The sequence below is a fragment of the Microtus oregoni genome, unplaced genomic scaffold, assembly GCF_018167655.1.
Source record: "Microtus oregoni isolate MIOR12 unplaced genomic scaffold, Mior012 000023F_ref0000262, whole genome shotgun sequence".
Lineage (NCBI taxonomy): Eukaryota > Metazoa > Chordata > Mammalia > Rodentia > Cricetidae > Microtus > Microtus oregoni.
The window spans coordinates 3,055,048-3,082,134 of NW_024543082.1; the positions used below are offsets into that span (position 1 = coordinate 3,055,048).

A 27,087-nucleotide genomic window follows, 5' to 3' on the forward strand; every position below is an offset into this window, starting at 1 on the left:
ATCCATTCAACAGAGTTTTAGGGATTTTTTTTCTCTTTTGGTTTTTTTGTTTTGTTTTGTTTTTTGAGACAGATTTTTTGTGTAGCTCTGTCTGTCATGGAACTTACTCTGTAGACCAGGCTGGCTTCGAACTCACAGAGATCCACCTGCCTCTGCCTCCCAAGTCCTGGGATTAAAGGTGTGCACCACCACCGCCCAGCTTGGAGTTTTATTCTTAGGTATATACTGCCAGTACCTAAAATTAGCTATCCTGCTGAGTGTGTCTTTGAGACTTCACAGCAATGAATCTTTAATACGAATTATTGTATCCCTAAGCCCAGAAACAGGCATTTGTTATCAGCCTTTTGTGGATGATAAAACTGAAGCTTGGAGAAGGTGGGTGCTTGATGGAGGAAGGTCATTGGTTAAATAAAAAGAAACTGCTTGGCCCTCATTGGTTAGAAGATAGGTGGGAGGAGTAAACAGAACAGAACGCTGGGAGGAAGAGGAAGTGAGCTCAGACTCGACAGCTCTCCTCTCGAGAGCAGACGCCTCAGAGAGACGCCATGCTCCCAGCTCCCAGGCAGACACACACGATGAAGCTCCGACCCAGGATGGACATAGGCTAGAATCTTCCCAGTAAGCGCACCTAGGGGCGCTACACAGATGATTAGAAATGGGCTAAATTAATATGTGAGAATTAGCCTAGAAGAGGCTAGATAGAAATGGGCCAAGCAGTGATTAAATGAATACAGTTTGTGTGTTGTTATTTCGGGCATAAGCTAGCCAGGCAGCCGGGGTGCTGGGGACGCAGCCCCGCCGCTCTTATTACTACAGGCGCTTCAGGATGTCAGACAATCAGGATATGAGCACAGTTTGTCCGACATCAAAAGTACAAAACAAAGTACTTAGTGGTTTAGAGAACTGACTGCTCTTCCAGAGGGCCCGGGTTCTATTCCCAGCACTCACATGTTAGCTCACAACTGTCTGTAACTCCAGTTCTAGGGGATCCAGTACCCTGCAGGCGCTGCATGCTTGTGGTAAACATAAATGCATGTACATACACACACACACACACACAAATTTAAAAAAATAATGCATAATTCAAAAGTGCATGCTGAGGGTACCTACTATGAATTAGATTGTGGTACCATTAAACGAATACAACCTAAGTCATTTTTTAGATTTCACTGCTGCTGTGTGGGGGCACACACCTGTAATTCCAGCATGTAAGAGGATGAGGCAGGAAGATTACTAGGAGTTTGAAGCCAGCCTGGGCTACCTAGTGAGTTTCGGGCTAGCCTGGGCTGCACAGTGAAATACTGTCTCAAACAAACAAAGACATATCTATTAAGTCATTAACAATTTTTTAAAAGGTGCTTGTCTGTTAATCAGTTTGCTATAAGACACATCAGTTAATTTGTTTTTCTTGGACCCATTGATTCCAGTTTTTTTTTTTTATCAAATTCAAGAACATGTTGAGCTGATGCCTTTTTTAAATGTGCATTGGTGTTTTCCCTGCATGTGTATCTGTATGAAGGTTGTCAGATCCCCTGGAATTGGATTTACAGACAGTTGTGAGCTGCCATGTGGGTCCTGGGAATTGAACCTGGGTCCTCTGGAGGAGCAACCAGTACTCTTAACCTCTGAGCCATCTCTCCAGCCCCGCTGCTGATGTCTTTAGTTGGTTTTATATTCTAGTTTTAATTTTCGACTTTACAAGTCTGCTTCCCTCTCCCAGAAGGTGGCTTCTGTGTCTACAAGGTCCATAGACTTTTGCCAGCTGTGCAGGGGGTGGGAAGCACAATTAGTTTGGGACAGATCTCCAGTCTCCCTAGGCTTTTCCATTTCCCCAGACATTCAGGCCTTCCCAGTCATCCAGGGAAACATGGGAGCTAGCTGGACCTGCAGCATCTTTCCTTTCCAGGCTCTCCCATTGAGTCTCTAGGCTGTTGTTAGCCTGGCTAAGTCTGCAAACCGCATTTGCGAAGTGAAGGAAGGGCGGGATGCCCCATTCTTTTCCATGCTCATCACATTTAGCTTTAAAAGCTTGCTCCTCTCCCTGATCCCAGTTCTTTGTCCCTTCTGAAAGCCTACAGCTGGCAGGAAGACCACAGAATCCCTGTCAGCACCCTAAGCTAGGCAATTGTTTTGTTTGTTTTTTAACGTTCTAAACTCATTCTCTGATAATGTTCTATGGACAGACAATATGTCCTGATCATACCCAGCAGTTTTTTGGTTTAGTTTTTGGTATGATTGAACACAGGGCCCTGGCTATCTCAGGCAAGCTCTCTAGCACTGAACAACAGCCTCAGCCTTGTGTTTACTTTTTATTTAGAGACAGGGCCTCGCTAAACTGCTTATGCTGGCCTTGAACTTGTACTCCTCCTGCCTTGGTCTCCTGAGTATGTGAGACTACGTTCCTCCTGTACTACAGAGCCCTACACTCCAGCAGAGTTTGAAAAATGGATGATTTTCAATTATTTTCCTCATTTGGTAAGTTCCTGAAACCCTCAGGTAGTTGGTTGTTTTTTTTTTTTAATTTTGCACTTATTTTGGGGAAGACTCCCCAGTCTCTTCATATTAAAAGCCCCCCTGGTTCTCCCATCATGGAAAGCCATCTTTGAAGATGTACTGATGTGGGAGTGATTTCTTTCTAATCTGTTGCTTTCATTGGTTAATTAATAAAGAAACTGCCTTGGCCTATTTGATAGGCCAACCCTTAGGTGGGCGGAGAAAACAGAACAGAATGCTGGGAGAAAGAAGCCGAATCAGGCAGTCGCCATGATTCTCCCACCCTACACAGACTCAGGTTAAGATCTTCCCTGGTAAGCCACTTCGTGGGCTACACAGATTATTAGAAATGGGTTAGATCAATATGTAAGAGCTAGCCAATAAGAAGCTGAAACGAATGGGCCAAGCAGTCTTTAAAAGAATACAGTTTCCTTGCAATTATTTCTGGGCATAAGCTAGCCTTGAGGGCAGCTGGGTGCCAGGGACGCAGCCCCGCCGCTCCTACAACAATGTACCAGGAATTGGAAAGTTGTATAATTGACCTGATGTGGAAAAATCCGTTTAGGGAATTGTGTATCAGGGAAATAACCCAACCCAAGCAGCAAACCAAAAAAAAAAAAATGTGTTTATGATTGTTATGGGGACATTGTTTGTATTGATGACAAATTAGAAATAAATAATCAGCATTTGGAGAGTAGCTAAGCAAATTGTAATATCAGTATGCTTTAAAATATCATGCAGGTTTTAAACACAATTTTGTGCAAACTGTGTCAACTTAAATCTTTGGTTTCTATGTGTTGCTTTTATATTCCAGTAAAGACACAGAGCAGGAGTGGCAGTGTATCTTAGTGGTAGAGTACCTACTCATCACACACAGGCCATGGGTTTGATCCCCAGAATCACAAAAAGAAGGAGAATGGGAATGAATTTTCAGAGATGGGTTAGTAGGAATTTTAAGTAATGTCCGCAAAATCATGTAAATTCTTGACTGAAAAATGGACTCAATCGGGTTCCCCCATGCTTAAGATATTTGTATGTGTGTGAGTTTCATGAACATAAGACACAGCCACACCACTCACTTTGAGGTCAGTACTGTGCATTGTTCGTCACTTTGCTATTATTAACGTGTGTGATGCACCGCTTGACTCCCATGTTGCTTCCCAACTGTGTTTGAGAAAGTACAGCTGCCTTCCTGGTGATTGCTCCCCAGTACTGCTGGCATGAGCAACCATTCTCCCCCTCAAACCTTCGTAAGATTTGCTCTTACAGTGAAAAAACCTGCCAAGAGGAAAACCTCCCTTCAGTCAGTCTATACGGTCATTTAGAACTATGAGGAACTGCCTGCTTTGCTACACTTGGGTAAAGTCACTGAGAAGCCTGCTGTGGATTGTTCCTTCCGTGGCTGGTGACTATGGGGACGGTGTGACTCACACTTTTATTCCAGCTCTTGGGAGGGAGAGACAGAAGACTGGTCATGGTTAATCAGTGACTTTGAAGCCAGCCTGGGCTATGGGAGACTTTATCTCTTTTTTTTTTTTTTAAGTTTTTCGAGACAGGGTTTCTCTGTGGTTTTGGAGCCTGTCGTGGAACTAGCTCTTGTAGACCAGGCTGGTCTCGAACTCACAAAGATCCGCCTGCCTCTGCCTCCCAAGTGCTGGGATTAAAGGCGTGCGCCACCACCGCCCGGCTATCTCAAAATAACAAAATCGAAGCAAGGCTGTCTACTTGCCAAGGGAATAAGCAAACCTCTTCCTTCTTCTCATGTACTTGGATCCCCCCACATATATACACTCACACATATACATCTCCCACCCTCCCACATATACTCTCACGTATACACCCCCCCCACCCCACATACACTCACACGTATACACCTCCTACCCCCCACATACACTCACATGTATACACCTCCCACCCCCCCCACATACACTCACACGTATACACCCCCCCACACACACCCCACATATACACAACCATGCATACTTCCTTCAGAAACAATGCAGATGCTTCTTTTGGCTTGCTGTAGAGGTGTGTCCTGATAAGCCCTTAGTAACTTGAAGATATGGTGGGTGGGAAATGCATGGAACACGTCCAACCCACTGCATACCATGCCTCAGCAGCGCAGGCCTGTTAAATGTCTGTTGTTTCCCTTCACGGTCACGGGACTGGATGGAAGCTCTGGACACTGTGGTACAAGAGAGACTCATGTTGACCCAGAGACCCCAAATCCCCCCATACAGCCCAGTTCCCAGGGGATGCATATCATCACTGCTGCACCTTGGACCAGTGGAGTCAGGAACTGAAGATGGAGTTGAGGTTGTACACGGTCAAGTGTTGGGAAAGAGAGAGCTTAGCATCTGGCACATCGCAGAGACGCAGAGATGTGCATTCCCGGCCATCAGTGTTTCTTCTGAACCAAGAGGGCACCTGTGTTTCATTAAGCCTGTGATTGAAAGGAATGACTCATGGAGTGACATGTTAAAATTACACATCTCAAGTCAGAGCTCGCCTAACCATATTCCTTCTTCTAAAAAATAAAATAAAAAAGCAATGGAGCCAGGCGTGGTGTCTCATCCCCGCACCCAGGAGACAGAGGCCAGAGGATTTTGAGTTCCAGGCCAACCTGGCTTTCATAGCTAAACTCTGTCTCCAAAAGAGACGGAGCCATCCATTCAAACAAATGGCAACTCTTGACATTTTGCTTTGATCCACAATTAGACTTACTGGGTACTTCTTGTGCACAAACTCTTAAAGGCCTGGAGGTTTAAAAGAGGCTATTTGTCATTCAAATATGGACGTGAGGAACTCCAAGTGCAGTACTTATAAGCACACAATGAAGTCAAACGGGTTTTGAGAGCATGTCTTTGGTGGCGAATGGCTTATTTCTTCAACCACAGTATGGAACATCCCCATTCCATGGTCCATTTTAAATGTTGGGAGAACATGCTGATCAGATTCAGGAAGGTTTTGGTGTCATAGAACTTTCTTTCTTGTGAGGGAAGATGAGTGATTAGCAAACATAAATTGTGATGTAAGTGGTAAATGCAATAAAGAGTCAAAAACAGTGGAATCGTTTTGAGTTTCTCTCCATTTAGGTTGATGTTGACTGTTGGCTTCCTGTGCGTAGCAGAGACTGCACGTTGGTTTCCTGGCCTCCCAGACCCGAATAATTACATAGAAACTATGTTAATTACAACACTGCTTGGCCAATTGTTGGAGAGAGGGCGTGCTTGTTGGTCCCCGGCCGCCCGGCTAGCTTAGACCCGAAATAATCACACAGAAACTGTATTAATTAAATCACTGCTTGGCCCATTAGCTCTAGCTTCTTATTGGCTAACTCCTACATCTTAATTTAACCCATTTCCGTTCATCTGTGCATTACCATGAGGTCATGGTCTACCAGCAAAGTGATAGCATGTCTATCTCCAGTGGTGGCTCCATGACTTCTCTCTCACTCTACCTCCCTCCTCTTATGCTATTGGCCAAAGCAGTTCTTTATTCATTAACCAATAAAAACAACGCACAGACAGAAAGACCTCCTATACCAGCCAATGGCTCAGGCATATTCCTGGCTAACTCTTATAACTTTTTAAAATTGTTTTTATTGAGTTATATATTTTTCCACCCCTTCTTTTCCTCTCCTCTCCCCTTCTACCCTCTCCCATGGTCCCCATGCTTCCAATTCACTCAGGAGATCTTGTATTTTTCTACTTCCCTTGTACATTAGATCCATGTATGTCTCTCTTAGGGGCCTCTTTGTTTTCTAGGTTCTCTGGGATTGTGATTTGTAGGCTAGTTTTTCTTTGCTTTATGTCTAAAAACCAATAATATGATAATTGTCTTTCTGGGTCTGGGTTACCTCACTCAATATGATGTTTTTTAGATCCATCCATTTGTCAGCAAATTTCAAGATGTCATTTTTTTTTCTGCTGTGTAGTACTCCATTGTGTAAATGTACCACATTTTCCTTATCCATTCTTTGGTCGAAGGGCATTTAGATTGTTTCCAGATTCTGGTTATGATAAACAATGCTGCTATGAACATAGCTAAACACATGTCCTTTGGTGTGATCAAGCATCCTTTGGATATATACCCAAAAGTGGTATTTCTGGGTCTTGAGGTAGGTTGTGTGATGTAATAGGATTAATCTGACCTACTTCAGAGGGGCTAGATATGTTTTGGTTTATTCTGGGTTAGTTCTTGCTTTTAAGTCATAGTCTCTTTGTGTGGTTCAGTCTGGCCTAGAATTTGTGATCCTTCTTTCTACTTTAGCTTTTTGAGCACTGAGATTACAGATCCCACAACCACAGTGATCCAGAGGTACTAGTTCTAAAGGGCACAGGGTCCAGAGAAGATAGCAGACATACAGTGACACACATAGCGATTGCCAGCCATGGGTCCTAGTCTCAAGATCAACATGTGATCCAGGGGTGTAGAAACACATAGATACATATATAAGAACACACATACAAATAACAGTAAATTCTATGAGAGAAAGACGGTGGGACAAAGGAAATGTGGATACTATGAGGGACTAGATCGTTGTGTTGGGATGTGATATGGGCTGTGACCTGAGGGACAGATAATGGACAAGCAGAAAAATAAGGGATCTATGGTAAGTGGATCCCAGCAGGATGCCAGAGACATACCATCAGAAGCAGTCCAAGGAAAGAAGAAAACTGGTGAGTGAGAGGCTGGAGCGATGGCTCAGAGGTTAAGAGCCCTGGCTCTTCTCTCAAAGGTCCTGAGTTCAATTCCCAGCACCCACATGGTGACTTATAACCATCTAGAATGAGATCTGGTGCCCTCTTCTGGACTGCAGGCATACTTGCATACATGCAAACAAAACACTGTGTACTTAAATAAATCTTTAAAAAATATTTTTTAAAAAAGAATAACTATCATATTAACTGGGCGGTGTGGTGCACACCTTTAATCCCAACATTTAGGAGACAGAGTTTGAGGCGAACCTGTCTACAAGGCTAGTTCCAGGACAGAGAAACCCTGTCTCAAAAAACAAAAGAGAAAGAAAACTGGTGAGTGACACAGGACCAGGACACAGAGCAAAGAAGGAGGGACTGGGGAAGGAGCTGGCACATTCAAGGTATTTTGGCTGAAGAATGAATTTGATGCTGAAGAGTAAAGATGAAGGGGTTGACTCATTTCCCGAACAACCGGCTATGAAAGTTTAGTGTCAAAATATGGTATAAACACACAGCAAAGTTAACCCAGCTTTACCAGTTGTTTGAATCACCATGTACGGCAGCGCTCACGGTGATTGGAACACATAGTAAAATGATCTATGTGCCTTTTCATGGGTGAGCATGTCTGCAGTCAGGTAAACCAAGAAGGCAGAGAGCAAAATAGAATGTGCCACTCTGAGAAGCTCCAGCGCGCCTGAAACCCATGGTGAAGGAAGTGGAACGTGTATGCATTTGCACTCATGTCTTTTTGTCCCCTCCATTTTCTCAACGGCCCGTCTGCTTTGTCAGCTTCTGATGTACATCTGAGACCAGGCTAACTTAAATGCCCACCCATTAAATGGTAGTAAAAGCTATCCTGTTGTAGATAAAAGCCAGCCTGGCCCATCTGTTCTAGTGGTCACAAGCGGACACAAACACTAGGTGTCCGACTCGCTGCTCTGACCCCCTCCACCTGAAGGAAAAGGAGATCTGGACTTTGAGTTCCCCCAGACTACAGATATGGAACATGCGCTTAGACTTGGGGCGGCTCCCACTTCTACTCTGGCCTTTCTTCCCATTCTTTTTAGGTCTGTGCCTGGCATGAGGCCAGAAGTCCTTCACCCTTCCTTCTCTGTGAGCAAGGGCTAGGAGCTAGCTCTTGGCCCAATTGTGAAATCAGGGGCCATGAACTTGAAGATATTTGCTTGTAAAAATAGAAAGGGATTGGGAGTTAAGTCGGTAATGAAGGATTTGGCTAATTCATTTTTTAGATTTCTTTCTGAAATGCAGACTTCAGGAACCAGAGGTCCAGAGGAGACCAAGTGCGTTCTACACTTGGATGTGTAACCCCTGGGTCTCCCTGTTAGGGGTGAGTAGTTTCATCTTGATTTCAGAGTCCTTAAGAAATGATTTGTTGAAGGGTGTATGTGTCGGGGGGGGGGTGTGATTTGGGGGAAGAGAAAGTATTAATTAGCATCAGCATGATTAAATTGCTTGCTTTATTAGAATTAAGATGAGACCACTACAACAAGATTTACTTTTAATCAACCACTCATTTTAATCAATTATCTACTATTTAAATAATCATATCTGATCACCCCTGGGTTACTAATTTCATGCTAATTTGTTGATTGTAGGGAACAGTGTAAAACAGTGTGATAGTTAATCTCAACTAGATAAGATCTAGAATGGATTGGGAGACAGGCTTTGGGGCTTGTCTATGGGGCTTATCTTCATCAGTTGAGGTGGGAAGAACTGCCCACTGTGGGGTGGCACCATTCCCTGGGCTGGGATCCTGGGCTGAGAAAGTGAGCTGTATGAGCACTCTGTGCTCTAGACTGTGGGTACAGTGTGACCTGCTGCCTCAAGTTCCCGACTATGAGAGCTATGACTGTGAGCCTCTAACCGTGAGCCACCATAGACCCTTTCTCCTTTAAGTGGCTTTTGTCAGGATCACAGCAACAGGAGCAGTAACTGAGACAGAGTAGCTGCTTGCTGGTGGCTTCAATTAAGGAGTTACCTTCAAAGGGTGTTTCCCCAAAAGCTTGCTTCAGTAAGTGTACTCTTTTCATTCCGAATCCAGAATAAGGATTCTAGATCCTGATTTTAAAGTTGACAGTTGACGCTAACCAACCACAATTCCACCCCTTGTCAATTTAACAACCAAACCATTCACCTTTAAGCCCTAACTTTTCACCCCTGGTCCTCATGCTCATTTCATATTGCATGATGTGTTTAGTTGACCTTGAAGGCCCCTGTATCCTTTAACAGGTTCAACAGTGCTTAACGCCCAATGTGGAAGTTTCAGCTGAGATGCAAGGTAGTCTCTTTAACCATGAACTCCTACAAAATTAAAACAAGTTATATACTTCCAGTATGCAATGGCACAGAATAAATATTCTCATTCCAAGAGAAAGGAACTCCCGGGAGCATAGCAAAGAATGATCAGAACAAAGTGAGACCAAGATCTAGCAAAGCATACATCAAATCCTGCAGTTTCATGTCTACCATCTTGGATTGTGGACTCAACCCAAGGGCTCAAAAAGGTTTGGATAGTCCTACCTAGATAGCTCTTCTGCCTGTGGGAGCTTAATCTTTCTTCTTGGGCCTGCTGCCCGTTGTGCCTGTAGCTTTCCTCAGCAGACAGCCCATGGTCCAGGCATCTCCAATATCCTGGGATCCTACGTTACTTTGTAGTAGCCTAGGCTTCACCTCACTTTCCCACCATGGCCTCTCAAGGCCTCCTCAAAGGGGCTCTGGCCTTGCACTACACTGGCAGGTCTCAGTGTCTCTCTGGCACTGTGGTTCAAGATGCCACAACACCCTGAGTCTTGCATCTTTCATGCACAGAGAACCAGCACTACAGTGATGGTGCTGCCAAGTCCTGCTGCCAGCTCTGGATACAGCTTGACCTCCTTAGACCACAGTTTATCAGTTTTTGTGTGCTAACCCTGGGAAGACGTGCCTCCAGGCAGGTGTCTCGGAGGATTGGGGAATTCCCTTTAGTGACAGTCTCTATTTCAATTTAGGCTTTTTCCTTTTCAATAAATTTGTGTTTTCACAAAATGGCCCCTTTTTAACGGGTGGGGTCTTGCCCTGAGGATATCTTTCCTGTTGTCTCATCACAAAGCAGAATGTTTCTTTTTAACAATTATAGCCTCTTTTTCAGCATGCTCCTTAGTCTTGTAGTTTAACTTACTAAACTTTTATCCTCAACAAACCACACCTTACTTCTACCTTTATGTTCAACTTTATTTATTTATTTATTTATTTATTTATTTATTGTGTATGCAACATTCTCCCTCCATATATGCCTGCAGGCCAGAAGAGGGCACCAGATCTCATTGGAGATGGACGTGAGCCACCATGTGGTTGCTGGGAATTGAACTCAAGACCTCTAGAAGAGCAGTCAGTGCTCTTAACCTCTGAGCCCCTTATGTTCAACTTTTTATATATTTTCACTGACCTGAAAAAGTACAGCAGAAAGAGCATACCATAGCCTGGATACTCTCCTGTCTTGAAATTCCTCTACCAAACAAATTAATCTGTCCTCTTTACATTCAACTTCACTAAAGTCCTTAGAACATGGGCAGAATAAGTCTCAGTATTGGCCAAAATGTCACATGAATGTTTAAGATAGTGTCCTTGTTTCTGTTGGAAACTCCGGGAGCTGGGTCTCCACTGTCTGAATTTCTATTGGCATTCTTGTCTTCCAAGCTCCTACCAGAGTGGTCGATTAGTCTTCACTTACTGTATTCAAAGACTTTATGATCACAACGTTCCAAATGCTTCTACATGCTGCTCGATAAACCAGCTTCAGAGTGCTAAGAACCTTGTGGTCAGATTCATCACAGCAACGACTTCTGGTACAAATTTTCTGTCATAGTTAGGTTTCTTGTTACTCTAGCAAAAGCAACTAAAGAGGAAAGGGGCTTATTTTGGCTCATTGTTTGAGGATGCAATCCATCATTACTGAGAACCCTTGCAGCAGGAGCTTGAAGTAGCTAGTCACATTGTATCCACAGTCAGAGAGCAGAGGAAAATGAATGTCTGTACTCAGCTGGCTTCCTCCTCTTCTGCTGTCTAGGACCAAAGCCTGGGGAATGGTACCTTCCCTTGGTCTTAACACCTCAGTTAATCTAATCTAAATCACCTCCACAGTCATGTGGAGGGGCTAACCTAATCTAAAGAAATTCCTCCCAGGTATCTAGAGGGTTGCCCCCTCTCCTGATCCCAGATCCTGTTAAGTTAGCAGTCACTGTAACCACCTTTCTTGGTTTGCTTTCTAAGAATGTGCTAAACACTGGCCAAAGGAACCATGGGGAGGAAAGGCTTTATTTCAGTTTACAGTTTATAGTCCACCATGAGAAGAAGTCAGGACAAAACTCAAGGCAGGAAGCTGGAGGAAGGAACTGAAGCAGAGACCATGGCATGCTCCCCATACTTTGTTCAGTCTGCTTTCTTATACACCCCAAAACCACCCACCCAGTAGTGGAACTCTTGGCAGTTGCTGGGCCCTTCCCCATCAATCAACAATAGTTTAAAAAAAGCCTTGCTGAGTGGTGGTGATGCACACCTTTAATCCTAGCACTGGGAGGCAGAGGCAGGAGGATCTCTGTGAGTTCAAGGCTAACCTGGCCTACGAGAGCTAATTCCAGGACAGGCTCCAAAGCTACAGAGAAACCCTGTCTCGAAAAACAAAACACAAAACAAAATCAAAAACCAAACAAACAAACAAAATGCCTAGAGACTAATCTTATTTAGGTATTTTTTCAACTGGGTTCCCTATTCCCAGATGACCCTAGTGCACCTTGACAAAAATAAAACAAGCAAAACAAAGCCCACATAACTAGCACACTACCACAGTAAGTAAACTTCATTATTTATCTATTGTAAGTAAACTTTAAATATTCAGACTTTCCTTTTATTATAAGTATTTTATCTACTTTTATTTATTTATTTACTTTTATTATTTATAAGTAAATTTTAATTATTAAGGGTTCAAATGTTGTTCCGAGACCTCTGTCTCCTGAGGTCTTGGTCTTGTATTTTGTTTGCCCTGTACAAAGCCATCAGGGGACTTACTCTTCCTATCTGTTTCTGTAGGCTGTTGCATCCCTTCTCATCATGTTTGTGATCCAGTGGATCTATACCCTGGTTAGCATGGGTGTTGCCGTCATTGTATATTTCTACATTGGCCAGGCCAGTCCAGGTCTTTACCTTGGTAAGTAGCTAAATCACTGTGCTACCCTTTCCCTTATTTTTTTTTCTAGTTTTCATTGACGAGTCTTATGTTTAAAAAAATAACATATACATCATTATAAATGAAATACACTAGAATTAATTTTTGATTTTTCAAACTAAAATGGATGGCAACAATGGTGAAAGATCCAAGGCTAAAATAATATATTGAAATAAAGTATACTGATGTTGTATAATGTTATACATTTCCTCGACTATGAGTTAATGCTATCCTATCATTTGAAGCTAGATTGGGTTAAGTTTAAGATGTATAATATAAACCCTAAGCTAACTACTAGGTAATAGAGTGAAGAGTTCTAGCCAATAAGACAACAGAGGTAAAAAAAAAAAAAAAGAATGGAAAAAAGTATTAAGAGATGGCTCAGTGGGTAAAGACACTGATGCAAGGCCTGACAACCTGAGTTTGGTCCTCGGGACTCACATAGTAGAAAGATAAAACTGACTCCTACAAGTTATCCTTTGGCCTCCACACAGGTACTGTAGCAGGTGTGTGTGTGTATGTGTGTACATACATGAAAATAAATAAAATAAATAAATATAATTTTAAAAATTAAAAGTACGTCAAAGACAAAAAAAGTAAAAATAAGCATAATGCAGAATATTTATTGATAATAAAAAACAAAGACATGACATGAAGTGCATGCCAGCTTATGGGCAGCAGAAGTGGGAAGTCAACCTGAGTTAAACAAAGAACATCAGTGATTTATATTAGCACATCTATATTGAATATCACAGTAAATATAGCTAGTCTAAACATCCCCAGTTAAGTGACAGTTGAATAAAAAAGGGTGACCCAACTATATGCTGCGTACAAGACACTTCTTTTAATTCATACATTTATTTTTGCAGTGCTGATTATCAAACCCAGGGCCCTTATATACTAGGAAAGTACTTTGTCCTTGAACTACATCCCCAGCTAAAGAAATCTGTTTTAAATAAATAACATACAAATAGGATAAAACTAAAAGAGATGTGAGGCTAACGCCAATCAAAAGACAGCTAAAGTGGCTTTATTAACATCAGACAGATATTAAAGTAAAAGCTGTTGCCACTGATCAAGAGGCTCACTTGATAAAGATGAGGGGGAACACTCATGAAGAATACATAATAAACCTAACCTTCATGCCCTTAAAAGCAGAGCTTTGGAATCTCATAGAATGAAGGGAAAATAGAAAAGTTCATAGCCACATATTTCAGCATCTGCTTCCCAATAATTGATACATGTAGGCATGCAGTTAGCAAGGCCACAGAAGACTTGAGTAATGCTGTCAACAAGCTTGTTCTAATATTCATGGCCTAGTCTCCCCACAAACTGCAAAAGTCACATTCTTTTCAGTAACAGGAAACACTCACCAGGATATTACCGGGCACAAAGTTTTGGTAAATTTAAAAGTATTTAGGTCACTTGAAGAAAATACTTCTCTGAAAGGGGAAATAATTAGAAATAAATAACAGGAAGGTGATGGGAAAATCCCCAAATATCTAGAAGCTAAGAAATTACTAAATGACTAAGAACAGTAAGTAAGTTATAGAAACCAGCTGAAGTTTCAAAGAAGAAAACAGAACTGAAGTTGCAAAATATTTTGAACCGAATAAAACCAAAAATGCAAAATATCGAAGTTGTAAGATATAGATAATAGAAATTCATAGCAACATGCGTGTAGATCGTCAAATAAGAAAGTTCTCAAAACAGTGACCCAAAGCCTCCACTTTGAACTTAAGAAATTAGGGGAAAAAGGAAGAAGAAAAAGAGGAGGAGGAAGAGAAAATTAAACCCAAAGTGTCAGGGGTGGGGTGGGACAAGGGCACAAGTAAGTATCATAGAAGTCAGTAAGATACAAAACAGGGGAAAGAAAGAGAACACACTGTTAGTCACTTCTCTGTGCTGTGGGAAACACCAAGACCAGAGCAGCTCACAGGAGGAAGGGTTGATTTGGCCTGAGGGTCCCAGAGGGTAAGAGTCCATCATGGCAGCAAGAAGCAGGCAGCAGGCAGCAGGCATGGAAGCAGGGACTGAATGCTGAGAACTCACATCTTAAAACAGACAGAGAGCACGGAGAATGGGGGTGAGGGGGGGGTGAGGGGTGAGGGGGGAAGAGGCCACATTTCCTAAACTTCCCCAAACAGTGCCACTGGGGACCAAGGGTCCAAACACTTGTTCTTATGAAGGCCATTCTTATTCAAATTCCCACATCAGTGAAACAAAGTAAAATCAGTAGGCTGCTGGCCAAACCAATCAGGATAAGATAAAACACAAATGGCCAAAGCCAGGAATAAAGAGATTATATCATCTATCATAGGAGAGCCTGTGTATATGTGAAGATGAAAATAGCCTAGTATAATGGTGCACGCCATTGTGATTTCAAAAGTGGTGCGAGAGACAAAGATGCCATAAGACAGAGCTCATGTGAAGGGTTTTTTTATTAGGGGAAAGGGAATGAGAAGGAGGAGAGGGGGAGACTGGCATCTGGGGACAGGATCAGCAGACGAGAGAGAGGAGGGAGGGGGAGAGACAAAGAGACAGGCATAGAGTTAGAGAGAGAAAGGAACAGAGAGAGAAAGAAAGAGATGGGAGGTGGGCAAGGCCCACCTTTTAAAGGGGAGCACAGGAATGTGCACAGGAGGTGCTCTTAGTGGCTGCAGCTGAGGACGTATCCTGTCAGGACCCCAAAGGTAGGCCAGTACAGATGCCTGAATACTAAAACACATCTTTAATCCCAGCACTCAAGAGACAGAGGCAGGCAGATCTCTGTGAGTTCAAGGTCAGCCTGGACTACAGAGCAAGTACATTGGCCAGTGAGGGCTACATAAGACCCTGTCTAAAAAAAATAATACAGGAAATAGAAAATGTCTCCTTTCTAATGCTAAAATAAAATACCATAAGATGAACAATTTATAAACAACAAAAATTGCTAGGCGGTGGTGGTGCATGCCTTTAATCCCAGCACTAAGGAGCAAGAGGCAGGTGGATCTCTGTGAGTTTGACGCCAGCCTGGTCTGGAGCTAGTTCCAGGATAGTCTCCAAAGCTACAGGGACACCTTGTCTTGAAAAACCAGAAAACAACAACAACAACAAATTATTTGGCTAAAGGTTTTGGAGACTGGGAAGCCTAGGATCAGAGGGTACTTAGGTTAAAGCCTAATTGATGCATTATGACACAGAGAAAAACATCTTACGACAGATATGGAAGTAGGGGCGGAGAAGAGAGGAAGAGAGAAGAAATGATCTTTTTAACAGGAACCCACTCCCTAGATAACTAACCCACTCTCTAGATAACTAACTCATTTCCTACATAACTATTCTACCCTAGGTAGCTAACCCTCTTCCTAGATAACTAACCCACTCCCAGGATAGAGTGTCACTCCAGTTAAGAGAACAGAGCCGCCATGGCTAAACCATTTCAGGATCCTGCCTTTCAATGCTTACAGAGATTAAGTTCCCACACATGTGTTTGGGGGACACATTCAAACCATAGCACATAATTTATATTTTCCTCAACAATAAAGCAATTTTAAAGATGTACTAACAGCTGAGTAATACTCCATTGTGTACATGGACCACATTTTCATTACCTGTTCATCAGTTGGTGGACACCTAGGATGCCACCATTTCCTGGCTATTGTACATTTGCACAATGCAATATTAGTCAGCTATTAAAGATGAAATTATGGAATGTGCAGGTAAATGAATGAAACTGGAGTCATAGTAAGTAAGGTAGCGCAGACCAAGACAGACAAATGTGGCATGCTTTCTCGTACGTGTGGATGTTAGCTTGGAATCTCTAGATATGTATGACTCATTTGGAATACCCACAGAGGTTAGGAAACTAGTAAGGGCCCACTGGGGGTGTGCTTTTAGGAAACTAGTAAGGGACCACTGGGGGTGTGCTTTTAGGAAACTAGTAAGGGCCCACTGGGGGTGTGCTTTTAGGAAACTAGTAAGGGACCACTGGGGATATACTTTTAGGAAGCTAGTAAGGACCACTGGGTGTGTGCTTTTAGGAAGCTAGTAAGAACCACTGGGGGTGTGCTTTTAAGAGTGAGAATGTGGAATACAGCAATAGAATGGAGGAAGGGAGAATAATGGGACAGGGAAGATTAAATGGAGTGGGAGGTGGGAGGGCAGGGTAGAGCGCGTATGGGGAAGGATTGCTATCACTCTTGGAAAAGCCATTCTTACTACTGTAGAAGCTTCATAAAATATACATATATACATATAAAATAGTTTAATAGTTTAAAATGGAGTCATCCTATAACAGGGGACAATACTCTATCTAACAAGATACCACGGGCTAGCAATTAGAAACCTTAGAACCAGAATGGGTTACCTCCTTTTGAATCCTAGCCCATGAGGTCCCATATAGAATCCAAACCATTACAGGCGATTTCCACTATTCTTGGTTACTCTCTGGAATCTGGCTAGAATCATGGTGCTGGGAGGAGAAAGCAATCATCAGCTCGCCCAGTTGTGAATGCTGTGAGCTACAGCAACAACAGACCTGGCAGGACATGCTTACTAGTGCAAGAACGGCACAAGTGTTATGGGAGAAACCAGCCACTTTTCTGCTTGATCTAAAGTCCATTCCATGAGATGGAACCCATATGTGGCACTGGTAATGGGGCCAAGAACCTATGAATGTATAGGTCATAAGCCCCAAGGGAGAACCTAATACTACTAAATAGTCATAGCATTAAAACAACTCCTAACAACTAATCGCTACACTCATAGATCAGTGCACCTATCAGCCCTCATCAGAGAAACTTTTTCTTGAAATAGATGGCAATGAACACAGAGATGCTCAACTGGCCAACATCTAGGGAATAAGAGACTGGATTGCTTATCCCTAAATAGGCCATACATACCACATTTCTCACTCCAAAGCTCACTATCATCTTTGAACAGGGGCAGAAAGATTGTAAGAGAGGTAGTAGCGAACTTCGCGGGAACAGACTTTTCCAGGCATAACAGGGCATTTGCAAGTATGTACTCACAGTAACTGTGACTATGTATAAGACTCGTCGCAAGCTCAAGCAGACAAAATCCCAGCATAGACAGCAGGAGGGAGGTAGGAACAAAATTCCACCGCTAGATGAGGAGCTATCGGCATTAAGAAGCTACTGGGAGAGGGAAAGTAAGTTGCTTTAATTCTCTTCTTCTTCTTCTTCTTCTTCTTCTTCTTCTTCTTCTTCCTCTTCTTCCTCTTCTTCCTCTTCTCCCTCCTCTTCCTCCTCTTCCTCCTCCTCCTTCTCTCTCTCCCTCTCCCTCTCTCTCTTTTGCACAGGTTCTCACTGTGTAGCCCTGGCTGACCTGGAATTCACAATACTTAGATAAGACTGGCATATCATGGAGATCTGCCTGCTTCTGCTTCCCGCATTCTGGAATTAAAGACATGTGACCCCATACCCAGCCTGAGAGTCCGTTTTCTGTAATGGTGTGACCTCTAGTAGGTTAGCCACACTCTCTGGTTGCGCCCACTCCCAAGAGCAGTTGGGCAGCACTCAATGGATTTAAAGAAGAAAATTAGGAGTCTGGTGGGTAGCAATGTAAAATTGCCTCTGGAAGGGGTTGAGAGGAAAAGTCACAAGTACGATAAACATTCATTGTATACATTTCTCAAATAATAAATAAAAATATTTTTTTTAAAAAAAAGATGCATTGAAGGGGGGACTGGAGAGATGGCCTGGCAGTTCAAAGTGCCTTCTGTGCTTGCAGAGACCCAAGCTCCTTTCCCAGGACCCACATGGGGTGGTTCACATCTCCTACAACTTTAGTTCCAGGGTATTCAATGTCCTCTTCAGTCCTGAACTCATGTGAACATACCCACACATATAGACACAGTTCAAAATAAATAGGAATATTTTTCAAACGATGTGTTGGAGGGCTATGGATGTAACTAAGTGGAATGCTGGATGCCCAAGGCCCTGAGTTTAATCATACACATACTGGGGCCCCTTTCCGGAAAACTCTATGATGCTCCAATTTGGGACATATCTTCAATTCCAACCCCCAGGGGGCAGAGACAGGTAGATCTCTGTGAGTACAGGGCCAGCCTGGTCTACAGAGTGAGTTCTAGGCCAGGTAGAGATACACAGTAAGACCCTATCTCAAGAAAAAAGTAGTTAATATCAAGTCCTAACTAAATCAGATGGAACAATCTAGACATACTGAAAAAAAGTTCTTCAGAATGACTGTAGTTTGGTATATATATTTTTACAGAAATGCACTTTTGATATTTAAAGTGAACACATGTACTAAAAAGAACGTCCTAGGAAAACAGTAATGCTATAAAGAGGTCCTAAATCACCTAATTTTTAAGATAGAATATATTTTAATTAACATAATGATTGCATCAATGATTGCTTCATCTTAGGAAATCGAAACATTTTCCTCAGAAAGTCAATCACAGGAAAGTATGAAATAAAATTTCAGGCCAGTGTCTATAATTTAGATAATTTAAAATTTAAATGATCACATATAAGTAAGATCAATTAGTAGCTGTTTTATTGTGCATCTTCTTATAGGATATATATTGGTTAGCTGAGTATATTAGGATTCTCCTCTCTGCAGTTACACATACTACAGCAGGCCTGTGTCTGCTGCTCTACTACAGGAGCCCACAGGAAACCAAGACAAGATTTTAATGTCAGCATCCTGAAACACTGCTGATTTCCTGACCATGTATTAAACATGATCTCACTAGTTGATTTCAACTATATCTGTTCATGTAACTGAGGAAGGCCTTTTCTGAAATCATGTTTGATTAATTTTCCAAAAATCATACGTAATTTGAGCTGGGCATAGTGGTGTGTGCCTATAATCCTAGCACTTGGAATGCAGAGAAAGAAAGACCTTTAAGTTCAAGGCCAGCCTGGACTAGAGTGAACCCCTGATGTCCCTCATAGTCTTGGACATCGAATGACATTTAGTGGTGCTGTTCAGGGAGGTTTAGGAGGTGCAGCCTTTCTGGGGCACGTGTGTCATTAGGTGTGTGCTCTGAGGGTTCAGAAAACACACACGGTTTTAAAGCCACATGCTCGTCACAGTTTGGTTTCTTGGCTCCCTGATTGTGATTTAAGATGTGAGCTTTCAGCTTGCAGCTCTGGATGCCCTGCCCACTGCCCCCCTGCAGTGATGGTGATGGACTCTAACCCCCTGGGACCACAAGGCCAAATGAATCCTTCCTTCTGTTAGTTGTCTTGGTTGTGCTATTTTATGACAGCAGCAGAAAAGTGACTAAGACAGATTGTCGACAAAGGGATTTGGATTTTTTTTTTTAGACAAGGCCTTACTATGTAGCCCACATTGGCCTAGAGTTCTCTATGTATACTATGTTGGCCTCAAATTCATAGAAATATCTGTCTGCCTCTACCTCCCAAGCGCGAGGATTAAAGGTATTTACCACCACAGCAAGGTGCTTTTATTTGTTTGATTGAGATGGGTCCTGCCTGGTTTGGTAGCCTGTACTATCCTGAAGTTCAATATAATGTATAATATAATGCATGTATCATATATAATATTACAAAATAATCATTATATAATATAGTCATATGAATGTTATATATTTTTAAATATATAATATGTATATGATCTATTATACACTATATCAATATTAATATAGTAATGATATATTATTTAAAATATGATTTATAATGTATAATTATGTTTAATAATATATTGATATATAATAATATATAATATGATATATAATATATACATATAGTATGTTGTATATATCTAATAAATAAATGTGTGGTAAATAATATTATATAAATATCTATTTCACTATACATGTATATTTAAGGTTGAACTTTATTCTGATTGGTGTGTCATACACAAAGGTTATTTTGCCAATTCAAAAAACAAACAAATAAATACCTCACTTCAAACATTTCTATGTTGTTCACTTAACACCTGTTAGAAACTTCCTAAGTGCCAGATCCCATGAGGTTATGAGGACGAAAAAGCCATGTTCCCTGTTTTCAGAGTGTGTGGTCCTAGTGGAGAGACTGGACAGCACGCATTCAGCACACACATGTGAATCTAAGAATAAGTGTCATACAAATGTGTTTTAATTCCTAAGGCAGAAGCAGCTTTCTTTGCCGTAGGCTCCACCCACTCTCCTCCGAAGGAATTTGGAGTTTAGAAAGGAGTTTTCAGGAACTGTACATGAGCAGGAGGCAGGCTGCTGCCAGGCTGTACGACACCAAATGTTCTTTGGGTCAAGTGGGAAAGCGTGATAGTTCTATGTATGTACATACATGTGGAAGTTGTGCGTGAGCATGTTAAGGGGTGTGCAAGCTCCCCATGAAGCTGGGGTTCAAATTATCTATGAAAAATCCTCAAAATGTATGCCCATATCTTCCCCACAGGCTCAGCTTCGAACTTCAGCTTTTTCCGATGGATGAAGTCCCTCCTGATGCCCTCCTGCAGGTCTGTGCCTACTGGGACTGGTGAAAGGATGGATGAGTGTCCCTGTCTTGGGAAGTGTCAAAGGGTCTTGTTCCTTGGGCCTGGACTGTGGTGCAGAACTTTACAATGGAGAAGCTCTGTGAGGCTGGCATTTGCTCCTCAAAACTGTGCACCCAGCATGTGCTCCTCTCTGTCCTCCTCCACACTCAGCACCCAGCACGTGCTCCTCCACACTCAGCACCCAGCACGTGCTCCTCACTGTCCTCCACACTCAGCACCCAGCACGTGCTCCTCACTGTGCTCCTCCACACTCAGCACCCAGCACGTGCTCCTCACTGTCCTCCACACTCAGCACCCAGCACATGCTCCTCACTGTGCTCCTCCACACTCAGCACCCAGCACGTGCTCCTCACTGTGCTCCTCCACACTCAGCACCCAGCACGTGCTCCTCACTGTGCTCCTCCACACTCAGCACCCAGCACGTGCTCCTCATTGTGCCCCACACCTCTCTCCCAGCTCAGCTTGTCAGAACCTCTAGCAGGCTCATGTCCTCTTCCCTTCATGTCCTCAGTCTTCAGGAGCGAGCCTTTATCTGGAGTCTGGGTGACAGGTCACCAGAGCTGATCTGTCAGGGCTGAGCGAGTTTATAGTCTAAGTCACATTCCCACCAATACTTAATCATGCTGAAGATCAAAGCCTAAGGAAATGTGAAACTGGATCTCGTGTTTATCATCTCGGGTCAAAGGTAACTGGGTGTCATTGTACTCATGACAGCCACTCTATAAGCCAAGCATGAACAGTCTGTGGAGGACTGCTGTGAGCTTGCCATATGCGCACACGCGTGTGCACACACACACATACACACACATACTCCATACACACACACCCCATACACACACACACAAATACCACACACATGCACACACGCATAACACAGACACATATACCACACACAAATACCACACACATGCACACACGCATAACACAGACACATATACCACACACATGCACACACGCATAACACAGACACATATACCACACACAAATACCACACACATGCACACACGCATAACACAGACACATACATACCACACACACATGCACAACATAACATACACACACACACACACAACATACACATACCACACACATGCACACACACCACACACACATACACACATACATACACACACACCACACACACACACAGAGCTTTATCTTGAAGAGAATATTTCCTGCTGCCCCTTCCCTCTGGCTCCTTCCCACCCTAGTTGGAAGCCCAAATTTCCTCATCCTTTAAGGCCTTAGGGTTCTGGGAACTACTTCCGCCTTCTCTTCCCTTTCAATATCAGTGAGGAGCCAAAGCTTCAGGCCAGGCAAGTCCAAGCAGAAGGCAGCCCATGGCTTATTTGGTTTCATTTGGATGGTTTGATTTTGAAACTCTAGATGTGTGGTTTGTGTTTGCACAAATATCTGCACTTTCCACGCCCAGACACTACTAATGAAGATTAGGACCCGGTCCCATTGATTCCAGATGTCAGCATAATATCCTTTTTCTCTTTGTGTTTTCCTCTTAGGATTTTTTTTATGTGGTAAAACACACATAACATAAAATTTATCACCGTAATCATCTGTAAGTGCATATTCATGGTATTAAATACAATCATTGTCATATGGCCATCGTCACCACTAGTCTCCAGAAGCAAAACTCCGCGAACACTGAACCATCACTCTGCACTCCCTGGCATCCATTTTTTTTTATAATTATATGCATTGGAAAGGGGAGTGTATGCACATGAGGGTGGGTGCCTGGGGCGGCCCGAGTTATTTGATTCCCCTGGAGTTGGAGTTATAGGCATTTGTAAGCTGCCCGAATTGATTGCTGGGAACAGAACTTGGGTCCTCTGCAAGAGCAGAACTTTCTCTTCAGCGCTGACCCACCTCTCCAGCCCCTCTACCCATTCATCCTTTCTGATACAGCTCTCTGAAAACACTGCCAGTCTCTTTAAGTTGACAAAGAAGTGAGAATTTGGTGCTATAGCTTGGGGCGACAAAGGAAAAGGTGTAGGGGGTGGAAACAAAGGGAGGAGTAGAGAGATTCGAGGGCCCATGGGAGAGAATGAGAACCCTCTATCGACTGTGTTTACTGACTGTTATATGTCCTCCTTGGAGCTGTGGGAAATGTGGGAAGACTGTTGCCTTCTTCCTGTCTGAGGCACTTGGCTGGGTGGCTCAGGTCACAGCTCACCTACACAGATCTCTTTCCCTCATCACCTTACTGAGAGAAAGCAGATTCAGTACAAAGAGATTTGGTATAGAAGCTGCATACAAAATTTCAAACTTCAAATATGCGGGTGGGGTTATTTGGTATAATTGATTACGAGAATATAGTTAGTCGTTTCTGGCTGGAAAGCCTAAAAAATGGCCACGGGGTTCACCATCTGTACTCTGAATTCCTGGGATGTCACCTCCAAGGTCGCTGTATTAGGAAGGTGCTCCTAGGGAAAGACAGCCCTTTGGTTGGAACAGAAGTCAGTCTACAGAGCCCCTCATTCATACGCAGCTCTGGACTAGTGAAGTGGATTGTGGGGGCTTGGCCGAGACAGCACCAAGCTTGCTGGCCTCACCACAGCTCCTGGGTGTGTTCTGTGATGATTTAAAAGAGAGAAGGGCCAAGAAGTAGCTTAAAAATAGAAACTGGTAGCCTTGCTCTGTCGTTTTGACTTTTTCTAAAACGTCCTTCAAAACCAAGGGCAAGTCACTGTTAAGTATGCTTGGGCAGAAGGATTTGCTGTGTTCTGTCCTTTATTATACCTGTTCCTCACGGTTACTCTGTGAGGTGAACCCTGACCTATAGAATGCCTCCTTCCCGGAAGCCCTAGCAGCTGTCCAGATGAGGATCTGCAAGCAATGCTAAGAAGCTGCTCTCCCTGAGTCCAGAAGAATGCATTTGACTTTTACCTGCTTAAAAAACAAACAAACAAACAAACAAACAAACACATTTATGATTTTCTAGTGTGGCATTTTGGCCACTTCTGTTTTGCAGATTCCACCCTTACAGGAGCAAATTCAGTTTTCACAAATTCTTAGCCTAACTAATTTAGGTCGTTTTTAACAGATGGCTGTAGTGCCAGGTTCGTATGATGGACACTCCCAGACTCAGCAGCAGTGCTGCTGCTGAAATTCTACAGTCTCGTGTCCTCGGACCTCCATCTTTTTACATTGCTTTTCATATCTTGTTTTACATCCCCGATTTGAGTACTTGAACATTACTCTGAGTAAAGTAGCTCATTCTTTTGGGGGGAAGATGCCCAGAGGAAACCTGTACCTCCGGGAAAACTCAATGACATGACAGGCTGTGGACCTGGAAGGGCCATGGAGGGGTAGGAAAACAGAGGTATCCCGAGGCCACTATCTGATGAGGGGCAGGGCTAAGAGCAGCAATACCTTCTTCAGCCTATGATGCCATCCTCCGGACAGGCCTGGAACATGATCTTCACATTGTATCTGCCTGGATGCAGAGGCTGGTGCCATAGACACCAAATCTGGGCTTCTCTTTGTCTTTGCCACTTTGGTACCCAAAGCCTGGGCACTTTACCCCTGCTGCTTGCTGAGCAACCTTAATGGCCCAGAAACCACTCCTCACTCAACTTCCTTTCTTTTTCCTTCCTTTTTTCTTTCTCTCCTTCCTTCCTTCTCTTCTTTCTCTTCCTTCCTTTCTTTTTTCTTTCCTTTCTTCCTTCTCTTCTTTTCCTTCCTCTCTTTTTCCTTCCTTCTCTTCTTTCTCTTCCTTCCTCTCTTTTTTCCTTCCTTCTCATTTTTCTATTCCTTCCTTCCTTTTTCCTTCCTTCTTCCCTTTCTTCCTTCCTTTCTTATAGAATATCTTTCGTTTATCTTTTGATAATCTCATACATGTAAGCCATGCATCTTGATCATATGCACCAGGTCCCCCAGGCATCTGCAGCCCATCCCCCTTCCCATTTCATGCCCTCTCCTTTTTTGTCATGGCACCGAGTCCAATAAGTGCTGCCTACTGGAATGTCCATTGATCTTGATCTTGTTGACTGTGTGAGTAATCCCAGCTGCACTGAGCTCACGGGTGCAGTGGCCATGTCCAAAGGCCAGCATCTCATGGCACCCTCCCTCTGGCTCCTTCATTCTGCCCTCTTCCTTACATTCTCTCAACCTTGGTGACAAGGATTGGCACAGATGTCTCCCTTAGGGCTTACTGCTCAATAGGCATTTATTCTCAGCACTTTGAACAGCTATGAGTCTCTGTGTTAACTGATGCCCACTGCAGAGAGAAGCTTCTCTGGCTAAGGTTGAAGGCAGCACTAATCTGTGTATATAAAGCAATAAACTTAGAAGGCAGTTCGACATGTTCTTTAGCAAAACAACAGTAATAGATTCCTCCCAGAGTCCTGTAACCTTCTAAGCCATGTCTTCCGATCAGGTTTATGGTGCCAAGCCTTAATTCTTTTCTGCGGAGAGGACCTCAAGTCCAATCCAAAGGCAGTTGGTTACCCCCACAGTCTCCCTGCCACAATTGCAGCCGCAGGCACATCTTGCCTGGAAAGGTGGTGCTGTAGTATGCAGAGCTGGCTGTAGGGATACCATGCATGCCTTTATCCCCAGCAGCCTGTGTAACATCTCAACTCACTTTCTAACGAATCAAAGTAGTTTCTGGTTCTGTTCTTCTCCTTTCTGCCACTCCCTTGTCTCATCTGACAAGGGAACAAAGGGAAGTGACAGCTCTCACAACCCTGTCTGTGGTGTGGGCATTTCTTGTTAGAAAGTATAGATTGATGCTGATCCACTTAATGTCCCAGTTAAGGCCACTCTCTTCCCTCCCCTTGGTCCTGTGTCTCCTACTTCGAGTTCACAGACGATAGTTATAGTTCTCAGCAGCTATGTTTTAAACATCTACACACATGCTTAAACGTTAGGACAGCTGGCATGTCACAGTGTCCCTCTCCAGGGAAGACCGGCTTCCAGTGTTCATCTCTGCTGCTTCTTCCCCTCTCCCTATCCTTTGTCTCTCCCTGAAGGAGCCTGAGGTCCTCCCGGGAGCAGATCATCTTGGCACCATCCCTGGCCAAGGTTGACATGGAAATGACTCAGCTTACCCAGGAGAACACAGACTTTGCTGCCCGAGATCGATACCACCATTCCTCCCTCGTGAGCCGGGAACAGCTGATGCCACCGTATTAGAACCTTGTTGGACTCCTCCTTTCTAGAAGCTGCCCTGGAGATGGGGGACCAGAATCTCAGAACCTATGGAAACTGCTTCTACCAATGAGAAACTCCAAGACTGGTCTCACCACAGCCTTGGGTGCCAGAAATCACATTCTGGTCTGAAGTCTGAACAGATACTGGGTGTGGCTATGGATTCTATGTGTACCCAACCTGAGCAGCCCACAGACCACCAGGATGATCAGGTAGACCCTAAGACAATCAGATGTGGAGAACCAAAACCAGATTTCTTACTGTAAGGACCACAATAAACACTTACTTTATTTCTTTTAAAGTATATACTATACTCACATGGTTCCAAGTTACAAAGTATGATTATATGCAGGGTAAAAGTCTCCTCCTCTTCCTTGGTTCTCATCTGCTTGGTTCCCGTCCCTGCCACAGAGGTAACCATTTCTCACACATGCGGCAGCCATCTCTTTACAGATAGGAAAGAGAGTTCTTATACCTTCTCATCCACCAATGCAGCTCTGTCTACACAGTCTCTGGAGCATCTCGCCTTCTCCCTTAAGATGCCGTGGAAGCATTTCCACGATGGTGCTCGCACAGTTTCCTCATTATGTCTCAGGGCCTGAAGCTGCCATAATTTATTTAATCAGTCTCACGATCATTTTGATTCATTCTGATTTTCGTGCTATTACAGACACTTCTGCAGTGAGTCGTTCTGTTTATGTGCACAGTCATGAAGCATACCAGCAGATAAGTTCTCAGAAGGGGGACGCAGGATCAGTGGGAATGTGTATTTGTAAGTTGTTACCGTTTGGAGAAGCGCTTTTTAGTTAAAGAGTCAAATAAACTGGCCGGGCATGGTAGTCACCTGGGATCCCAGGACTCAAGAGATGGAGACAGGAAGATCAAAAGCTTGAAACCAATCTGGGCTGTACAACAAGACCCTTTACCAAAGAGGGTGCGGGGAGAAGAAAATAAATTACAACGAATTGCCTAACTGTGACTAGTGTTGTCAAAAGTATGTGTAGTCCCTGACCC

General features: G+C 43.3%; 1 protein-coding gene across 2 annotated transcripts in view; it reads left to right on the plus strand.

Moving 5' to 3' along the window:
* The window catches only part of Slc12a8 (solute carrier family 12 member 8), a 156,361-nt gene extending 129,324 nt beyond the window's left edge, over positions 1–27,037 (plus strand). The window contains exons 10-13 of one of the 2 annotated variants that reach the window (XM_041673157.1): positions 8,447–8,544; positions 12,282–12,399; positions 20,808–20,868; positions 25,896–27,037. In XM_041673157.1, coding sequence (XP_041529091.1) covers positions 8,447–8,544; positions 12,282–12,399; positions 20,808–20,868; positions 25,896–26,058 — 440 coding nt within the window. In that variant the 3' untranslated portion in view covers positions 26,059–27,037. The remainder of the gene's footprint in view (positions 1–8,446; positions 8,545–12,281; positions 12,400–20,807; positions 20,869–25,895) is intronic. The other variant, XM_041673158.1, reaches the window with a different exon arrangement.
* The last annotated feature ends 50 nt before the right edge of the window (positions 27,038–27,087 follow it).